General features: G+C 40.4%; 1 protein-coding gene across 1 annotated transcript; it reads right to left on the reverse strand.

The window, feature by feature from the left end:
• Positions 1 to 39: 39 nt before the first annotated feature.
• Positions 40 to 6,253, reverse strand: lysmd2 (LysM, putative peptidoglycan-binding, domain containing 2). Its single transcript, XM_044193977.1, has 3 exons — positions 5,787 to 6,253; positions 4,067 to 4,407; positions 40 to 739 (listed from the first exon to the last, which is right to left on the reverse strand). The coding sequence occupies exons 1-3, from the start codon at positions 6,030 to 6,032 to the stop codon at positions 688 to 690; spliced, it is 639 nt and encodes a 212-aa protein (XP_044049912.1). The 5' UTR covers positions 6,033 to 6,253; the 3' UTR covers positions 40 to 687.
• Between the last annotated feature and the right edge of the window lie 3,280 nt (positions 6,254 to 9,533).

Here is a 9,533-nt window from a genome sequence, read left to right on the forward strand (position 1 = left end):
AGATCCTGAATTGTCTAGAAAACACTTGAGATCTTCACATCTGGTTTAAATACATATTTATTCTCATATTCCCAAATAAAACCAATAGAATTTTAAAGCACAATAAAAACACACGGAAATAATGCATTCACACCTCAAAAATAGAGCAGTCCCAAATGGAACGTGTTCAAAGGCTTGAGTCCATCCACTGCTTCTGTTTGGGGTGAGCCCATACAGGGTAAACACTGATGAGGAAGGCCTGAATGTACTTTCCAATGATACTATTCTAGGAGGGGATTTAGAACATCAGAAGCGGTTAGCAAGTCTAACAAGCTAATCCTTCTGAAATTGCTTAGCGCTCTGTGTGTGTGTGTACATATGCAGCAGGTGGGCTCTGTACAGCAGCTTCAGAAGCATATGATGAGTGGATGGGCACGTGTGATCTGATGCTATTTACTGTATATCAGATGCTCCTCTGCACTCTGTTAAGTCTCCCAGTAAAACTGTACAAAACAATAACAATCATATACAGCATCATAATTCCATATCAATAAATAAAAGGCAGACATGACACTTCTGTTCAACATGGTTTGGTAAAAGCAAAAAGGTAAAGAGGGTGGAAAAAGCAATGAGGTTGTGGTAGTTTGCGTGTGTGAGCATGTACGTGTGTGCGTCTGAGACAGGGCTTCAGGTAAACAGACTGGTCCTTTAAATCTCCTGGTATGACGTTGTTGGGGCCGTGTAGTCTTCCTCATTGCTCCTGCGAATAAGAAAAAGATAGATAACCTTTAATTGTCTGGAGATTTTCCACAGTGGAGACACATTTTAATATGATTGCACACACACACACTTTCCTCTCTTTCTCCCTCTGCTTAACTGCTCACCACAGTGTCTAGGTGAGCGTGCTGTGTGTGAATAATGGATGACGCTAATCAAACAGCCGTATTGTTCTCTTGTTGTCACAGGTGAAGGCTCATCTGGCCAGAGAAGGGCCTCTCGGTACAACGCACCAATGTCCAGAGCTTAATCATAAAGTTTAAATTTTGCTGTTAACTGGCCACTCTTAGAAAAGCTACGTCAGAAATAAAAGCCACAAATTCCTTCATTGAAAAGAAATCAGTTTTTCTTTAGAGCAACTGCACATGTCCAAACTATTCACATGGTTGAGAGAACAGTCTAGCTGCCAAGGATTGAATTAGGGGAAGAAATATGGAAGGATCAAAATCAATAGAGGATGGAAAGGAAGGTTTCACACGATAACTCTGCGAGAGGAGAGAGAAGAGTAAAGTCGGGAGGCTAAAAGAATGTAGCTAAAGAGCTATTGATTTTCTTTGACTAGAAAACAACCTGAGGGATGACAGGATCAATCTTTTGAACCAAGAACAACTCGCTAACAAGTGCTGAGTGCTGTTTGGCCTTCAAGAGGCCATTCATGGAAATAGGGAACCGTTCCGATAGATTCCAAACTTGCTCATTTCTTGCAGGGATCTAGAGGAGAGTAAACTTGTCTAATCCCACATTATTCTGCTGTTTATAACCACCTTTAAGCTAATTATGCATTCTACCTTGTCTTTTAGTTAGTCTGTCTCTCAACAGCATATCTCTATCAATATCTACTTATCTATATCTAAATTTACATGAAATTTGGTGGAGAGCGATGCCTTGGTCCAAGGAACAACCAGCTAAATTTTGGTGGTGTTTTGGATCTGGGAATTCAGACGTTGAATGAAACAGAGATGCAGACATGATTCCACTTCCTAACGGTATGTTTACAGTCTCGAGAAGTAACCAAATGTTTGCTTCGACAGCCTCCAGATTTTGGAATGACCTGCTTGATGAGGTGAAGCTGGCAACCTCGAGGTCTTGTTTTAAATTACTTTTGAAAACAGATTTCTATTGAAAAGATTTTCTATTCCCTATTACACTAAGGCTTTTTTGGTGGCGATATATACTTACATATTTAACAACTTGTTCCGACTCAGAAATTTGAACCTGCATCTTATTTGGCATAGCGACAGTTATTAAGTGTTAGGAGTCTTTGTGTTTCTTTTTTCACCCTATTATCCATATCATCCTTTATTTTGTATTATCTTCATAATGTAAATTCACATAGTGATATCATAGTCACTGATATCAAACTATATGAAGATACAAGGTCTTCTAAAGGAAATGTATCACTCAACAGTGAACAGTCAACTATTCCCTACCGTTTAGCTTAAGAGGTTTGTGGTTTGTTTCATCCTAGGGAGGACGCCAAACAGGCATGCGGTCTGTGTTTGCTCTAGGACTGTGTGGAAACAACGGAGTGAGCCTTTGTTTGTCTAAACACACTACAGCGCCACAGGCCAACCTTTGATGTGGCTGGAGTCAGAGACAGGGCCTTAACACAAAGCTCTGCTTTGCCTCAACTGGTAGGTAAACATTTAAAGAGAAACTAAAAACTTCGTCTTGCACATTTAATCAAGGCTCGTGCCGTTGTAAAACAAAACACAGGTATAGAGTTACTGGCACATCATGACAAAATTAATAGGAAATGCTGTGCAGTCAGTGGTCATATAATAATGAAATACTTACTGCAATATTGTCTTGATACACTGACAGATAGTATTGACAGTATTTAGTAGAAGTAGTGACTGTTTATCACATGATGTTAATAAAGATAGTTTCCTTAAGGAGTTCTCCTCGCTCTGTCACATAACAAAAGAAAAACGTTGAATACTAGATCATACTAGAGCCTAAAGCAAATGAAAATGAAATTAACAGGATGTAAGAAAACGTTGAAAATCCTGAACTGTATTATTCTGTGGTTGAATTATAGGGATATGATATGGTATGAACTGTTTTAGTAGATTAATGTGATAATGCCCTCCTTATTCTTTCAGCAGAAATTGGAGATCTTAAAGTTCTATAACATGGTCTCAGACCATCAGTAGGAATCAGATATAAGGGAAAGTTGATGCCAGTGCAGCTGCCAAAGGTTAGGTTATGTTACCCTAAGGCAAACAGGAAGGAAATTAACATAACCGCTGCTACAGGAGGGCCTGTATCCATTCTGAAAAAAACAATAGTATGAGCAAAACACTTTTAGAGAGCCTGAAGTGGAAAAACAGCTTATACTCTGTGTCTGTAAAGGAAACTGCTGCAGTGTGACTCAGTCCTGACTAAACTGATAGTACCAACAAAGCCTGTATCTCTATGAATGGGTGTATGCCAGGCATCCATTACTACCTCACTATTGAGCAGACGTGAGAGCGTTCTCTGTCTCAACATGCAGTGTTAGGAAGACATGCTCAGGCCTGATTCAGCAAGCCAAATCTTCTAAATACCTGACTGTTGCATAAGGTGGCATCTGACTGGTACAGCAGATGCCACAAAACCCAGATTCCTATCTTCGATCCTGTGAGAACATTTTCACTTTGGTCTCTGTTCTTGCTGATTGGGACTTCTGACAATCACCTTCTGAGCTCAGGGATGAGAGTCTGGGGCCGTTTTCTACAAGCATTTCAAGGCTAAGATGAAATGCTTGTAGAGCTAACAATGCTCTAACAATGCTTGTTAGTCCCATTGTAAGTCTATGAGCTGTGGTCACCTGCTGGTCACCTGCTTTTAGGAAAAGGGTCTGTGAACAGCAACAAAACTCCCAAGCTTCTCAAGACAGATGCTGGACTTTATCATAGCAAACTTACAAATGTATCCTGTCTACTAACCCCTATAAAATGCTACCAACACTCTGTGCATGCCACAGTTTGCAGGCAGAAAAAATGACTCAGCATGTATAATCCCCCAGTGGCCATTATCCAAACCAAGAAACAGTAGCAACATTTGCAGCTGACAGGTACCCATCATTTGTTTGAGGCAAAAGTCAGCTATCATACCCAGAATAAACACCATCTGATTTAAATGGCATGCTCAACAAGCACAAGTCTGACTGGACCATAAAGGAAGAACTGGTCCAGGGGACTAATTTGGTCAGTTCAGAAAGATTACTGGCAATGTGCGTTCACAGCCTGGTCTGAAAGAGCGTACACCAAACACCTGCACAAGCAGAAAAGAAGCAGTGGTTAGCTGCGGGCTGCCAATACCTCACCTTACTTCCTCTTCTTTCAGCCTGCGTGCTGCCTGCTTTGACTGTTTAATTTGCAAGTCCAGTCTGTGTAAGAAGTCTTTGGCTGACAGCTCCTCTGACTGGGGGGGTTTGGAGTCCGCAGGAGGCAGGGAAGGGGGAGGCGAGGGTCCCTCGATATCCTGCGTTATAATACAGGGTGTATCTGCCTCCTGGCATGCTGCTTCACCGTCCCCATCAGGAGACTCCAGAGACAATCCATTAAATATATAGCGCTTCTCCGACACCACGGGGATGTTGAGGCTGTTCCTCAGAAAAATGCAGTCATTGCTGAACAGCTTATTGGCTCTCTTGACTTGCTCCATCTGGCATATCAGGGTGACAGAGAAAATGACACTGTTAAAATAGTATCATTTCTGTGACTTAACTACTACCTTCCTTTTTTTGAGCCTTTGCAGTTTGGTGTCACTGATATAAACATATGGAGTTGCTTTTATTTTGTTCACATGACAGTCAGTCTTTAAGTCTTTTTGATTCCTTGCAGGTGAACCAAAAGTACTAGGTTTTTACATTATACATGCATTCTTAACTGGAGAGAAATACTCTTAACAGCATTTAAACCATCTTTGGACACAAAATCTATACTTAGGGTTAGAGACTAGGTTTGTTAGCAGATGTTTGAGCATGCTAAATTCATTAATGGGGAAACCTATGCAATTCTGTTCTTAAATGGAGATTTAGCTTCTTATCAAACATTAAATTCATGTTTTACATTTTTAAAATGTGTAAAGAAACTAAAATTTCATTAGATGTTGTTTTGACTGTATTTGGTGGCTGTGATCAGGGTGGCTGTGTTCCCCATCAAATCAGCAATGGATAACTCATGGCTGTCCAATATGCAACAGTTCTTTAAAAAGTAGAATATTTTCTAAAATAAAATCAATCCCTAGAAAGTATCTGCATTATTGGCTTGATTAACCTGTTAGTGGTTCAGTGGGGCAAAATTATTGTTGCAGGACCCCTATTGATTAGGTAATTGTGCAGGATCTGTTTTAGTAGATATTGGTGCAAATAAATGCGCATTTAATCAAATTTCAGACAATTAACACACAGTGAACCTTGGGCTTTTGGGGCCAATGGGGGTCTGGCAAACTTGGGCCCTGGGGCAGTTGCCACTTTGCCAGGTTAGTCATCCAGCCTTGGCTGAAGAAGCATACATGCAAACTTGATAAACCTTTCGCTTTCAATCAGCTGTCGGTACTGCTTTGACTGGTCTGTGCAGGGACATGACTGGCTCTCAGAACTGTCCCCACCTTTCACCTCACTGGTGTTGGCATGTTCTAAAATCAAGAAGTAAGCCCTTCCCACTGCATGAACTCAAATTTAGAAATACTCTCAATGTGTTGGTTCACAACTTCCTTCACTAGGCCTATAAGAAGCTGCAACATTTTTGGCATCGCCAAAATATCACTGCGTGCTCAAAGGCTTTAATGTGATATTTCTGGACTCAAGTTTACTTTGTCCCATAAACTGACTTCAAAGAGGACAGATCCTGACAGATGAATGAATTCAGAAGCAAACGTGTTGTCCACATCATAGTGATGTTGTGGTTTGCTCCTATTATCTGTCAGTGAGGAGGGGTGATCAAATGAATTAACGCTGATTTCATATTCCATCAGATCTTCTTGTCAAGGTGAACATCAAAGCACAAACTAACATTGCAGTGGTTGTGTTGCAACCTTACCGTAACACCGTATTTGAGAGCAATCCCTTGCAGGGTATCAGTGTCTGTAACCCGATGCTCTATGTATTTCTCCCCCAGAGAGGTCGTGACGCTAGCTGTGCTTCCGTACGAGCGGATCTTGGTCCGGGCCAGGCTCTGGGACAGTTCGCTCTCTGACTCGGAACCGGACCTGGACCGAGGGAAGATGGGCTGGCCAAATCGTCCTCCTCCATCCCGCATCGGCAGGACGGGCGAAAACTCCGCCATCTTCTCTTGAATAAATAAAGAGCCCGATTGCCTCTGTTTGTTTTAACGCTCCAGTTGGCTCGCTGCAGAAAGGTAAATCGCTGATTTAGGCGGCAGGGAGATTCCCCTCCCCGGTCATGTTCAGCATGTCAACCCAGGGGACAAGAGACATGTTTCGGGGACCACTAGCTCACGGCTCGCTTTTGTCATAGATCCGTTACGTTGACGTAAAAACGTATAGAACGTCGGAACGTCCAGGAGGAACAACAATAATACAGTTTCCGGTTGCACTTTCAAAATAATTTACAATACCATAAATTAATATGATCATGACGAACATTGGTTGAAAAGTGCCAAATGGCTATGAAGTGCAAGTATTTGGAATAAGCTGGAGTAAACTAAAATGTAAATCTTAATTCAACTGAAGATGCCAAATAGACCTAAGTTAATGGTCGTGTTTTCCTGATAAATGAACAGTTGCTAATTTCCGGTAACTTCCTGGTAACGTTAACGCCTGCTAACTTTTTGCAACCAAGTAGTTGTGAGTCACTAATAACGCAAAAAAGGAAAGGGGACGTAAAAGAAACTATATTACGATTTGTATTGATAATAAAGCAGCTACGCAAGTATGGAACGAGAGTTGCTGTTGTCACCTGTGTGTGTGTGTGTGTGTGTAGTGACACCTATTTAATTAGTATAATTGATCATTTAATTAATTGCACATATGTTTATTAATACTGTATGCACCACAAAATCACAATATACACTGAAATGGGACCTGCACATCTCGTAGAGGGGCCCTCTTTAGTTAAAATCTAGTTTTAAGGGCTGTGTTGTTTCAGTATATATTGTGCTTTTAACTTTTCTTGTGTGACACATAATGAACTAGGACTGCAGAGATAATTTCACATTGGGTGGACACATTCAGCAGGCCTCTGTGACCACTAAACACTGCATGTGACATCTGGAGCCAGTGCTGTTAAATTCAGGATCACTTTGGATGGCGCCTGAGAGAGGAACCTGGTTAACAGTCCCATGACCAATCATGCATAAAAATAAGGTGTTTTTTCGCTTATCACCACATGGTAAGAGCTATAAATATATATATAAGGGATTTTCCCATATCAGCCTCATAAGGTCATATGAGGACCTGACTGTTTATACACTAAACAGAATTTTTCCATAGTCCCTGCAATCATATTGACATCAGTCATGCAAACAAAACATTCACCCTTTACTTTTAGAATGGAAAGGAAGGATGAAAATGTAAAAAGACTTGGATATAGAAAATCAAGCAGAAAAAGATATTTTAATCTTCTTACACTCCATCTACAGTGTATTGAATAAGGGTTTTTCTGTATGTTTCTCCATTCTGGCCTCTACAATTGGCTGTACTGTAAACTAAGTTTGTATGACACTGACGATAGTAAACATAAATGACATGCAATAAAATCCCTATTATCTTTTTCTTTCTCCGAAGAGTGTGATGAAAACCTGAAAATTATTATCAGATGCCATCCTGCAGCCTGTGACAGGTCAGTTAATCATTGTAGAATGACAAATGAAAGACCATAAATGAACAACAAGATAAATCCCAATTAAATATCAAGTTACATGATAGCCAATACGTGAACTCAAACAGTACCCCTCTCAGTATTTTTTCATTACTGGATGGTAGCTGGTGGAAATTTTCACTGCCTCCTGTCGCTGTCGTCTGTGTACTCAGTATAGTTCATGATTATTCAGAAGCCAGAATGGTGCTGAATTCCCTGAGGTTGTTTTCTCCAGTTTGAATCACAGTGTTAGGAAATTAGAACCATGTGATTACTTACTCATAGACGCAGTGCTTGCAGTGGAAAACAATGACGGTACAAATATTAACATACTAATTTTAATGTAGTGTTGTAGTGAATATGTAATTTAACAGGAACACAAAGGCTGCAGGTGCTACTTTGGGATGCACAGGACGCACCTCCATGAAATCTAACTTGCTGAGGAACAAATACTGGGACGCAACAAGTGGATTCATGATCCCTGAATGATTAATTCATTCAATTAGTCTCTCTTGGTTATAGATGATGCTGCGGTAATCTCACTGTCTGGCATTTTCTAATGGAAATCAGGTAATTAAGTACAAAGAGAGACCAGGAGGAGGGAGCTCAATTCATTAAATTATACATGATGTTCTCAATGTGAGATGACACTTTTTAGATTGAACTGCAAATCAGTTAATTCTTCATATTGTATTTGCTCCACATCCAACACACGTGGGTACAGGTCTGCATATTTTAAAAAAAGTTCATTGTTTTTTAAAATCTATATCTACATTGAGTCCCTGGGATACAGTGAGGACTCAAAACAACAACAGGAGATTGCACTGTCAGACTGACATACAGTAGGAATCAGATTACTTCTCTTTCTCTTATAGGCAAAAACAAACAAAAGAAACAAAGAGGGAGGAGAAGAACACTGTGAGTCATTTGTCACAATGTTACCATGACAACAATCACTCGAGCCGCCTCCTGATCCAACTGCACCCACAGGTCTTGGGAGAGAAGATATTGCAATCAGTGCAATATCATTCTCGCCATCAGTTCATCATCTTTAAAGAGGCTAAGGAGGCCAAATCTGATTCAGCCTGTAGGCCTGTAGGTTTTATGGTGTTGTGAGGACTGAAGGTTATTTCAGTCTATAACTGATGGAGGAAAATCAACTATAAAGTTGATCAAGTGAGTCAGATGGGAGCATTTTTGTTCCAATTATACACAGGTAGTTTTAAAGTTCACAATTGTTATATCATGAAGTTTTATACTACTGTCTATGGATTACAATAAAATGAAAGTTATGCATCTACATGAGCAGGGGCGTAGCACAAATTTCTGGACCCTGCACATAGGCATTCTCTGTGGGCCCTTCCCCGCATCCACGGCTGTTCATTCTAGTATCTTTGTGGGCCATCGTCATGTGAGGGCCCTGTATACTCAGTCCCCTTTTTCCCCCCAGTCCTATGCGCCTGTACATGAGGTTAATGTTAGGATAATGAGGTTGGATAGAGATAATCTATCAGCACTGTCATAGAAAACATGAGACACAGACCAGATCCCTTTCAATAATGTATCAGTCAGTTTTTTTCTGACCCCTACTGGACATTTTATAATATTGCACATGTGCCAAGTCCCTAATATTTCCAACCACCAGATGGTGCAATTTAATCACCAGTCAATCCTGCAACTTCTTGAAACAACCAGATCCATTATGAAAGTGATAAACAACCACGGTTAAAATAATCATAGTATAGTGCTTCTTAATCTGGATACTGAGCAACAAAATGCTAGAGGGATACACTCCTTCATATAATGGAAAGTAATGGTTCAGACGTCCAATCAGTTCTTTAAGTTATAAGCTTTTTATTAAAATCAAGCCCACAGAGAAGAATTCAAGAGCCAGCCATCATTTAATAGCGCTGATAATAATTATTTTTCCACTCCGAACAGGGATTTCACTGGCAGTTTTACTTGGCAG

This window comes from Siniperca chuatsi, linkage group LG1 (assembly GCF_020085105.1).
Source record: "Siniperca chuatsi isolate FFG_IHB_CAS linkage group LG1, ASM2008510v1, whole genome shotgun sequence".
Classification (NCBI taxonomy): domain Eukaryota; kingdom Metazoa; phylum Chordata; class Actinopteri; order Centrarchiformes; family Sinipercidae; genus Siniperca; species Siniperca chuatsi.

Excerpts from the sequence above, each read along its gene's own strand:
- lysmd2 (XM_044193977.1), bottom strand. The coding sequence starts at position 6,032 with ATGGCGGAGTTTTCGCCCGTCCTGCCGATGCGGGATGGAGGAGGACGA. Across the intron at positions 4,408-5,786 it reads CTCTCAAATACGGTGTTACG|ATGGAGCAAGTCAAGAGAGC; the intron begins GTAAGGTTGCAA and ends CTGATATGCCAG. Across the intron at positions 740-4,066 it reads CTGAAAGAAGAGGAAGTAAG|GAGCAATGAGGAAGACTACA; the intron begins GTGAGGTATTGG and ends TCTTATTCGCAG.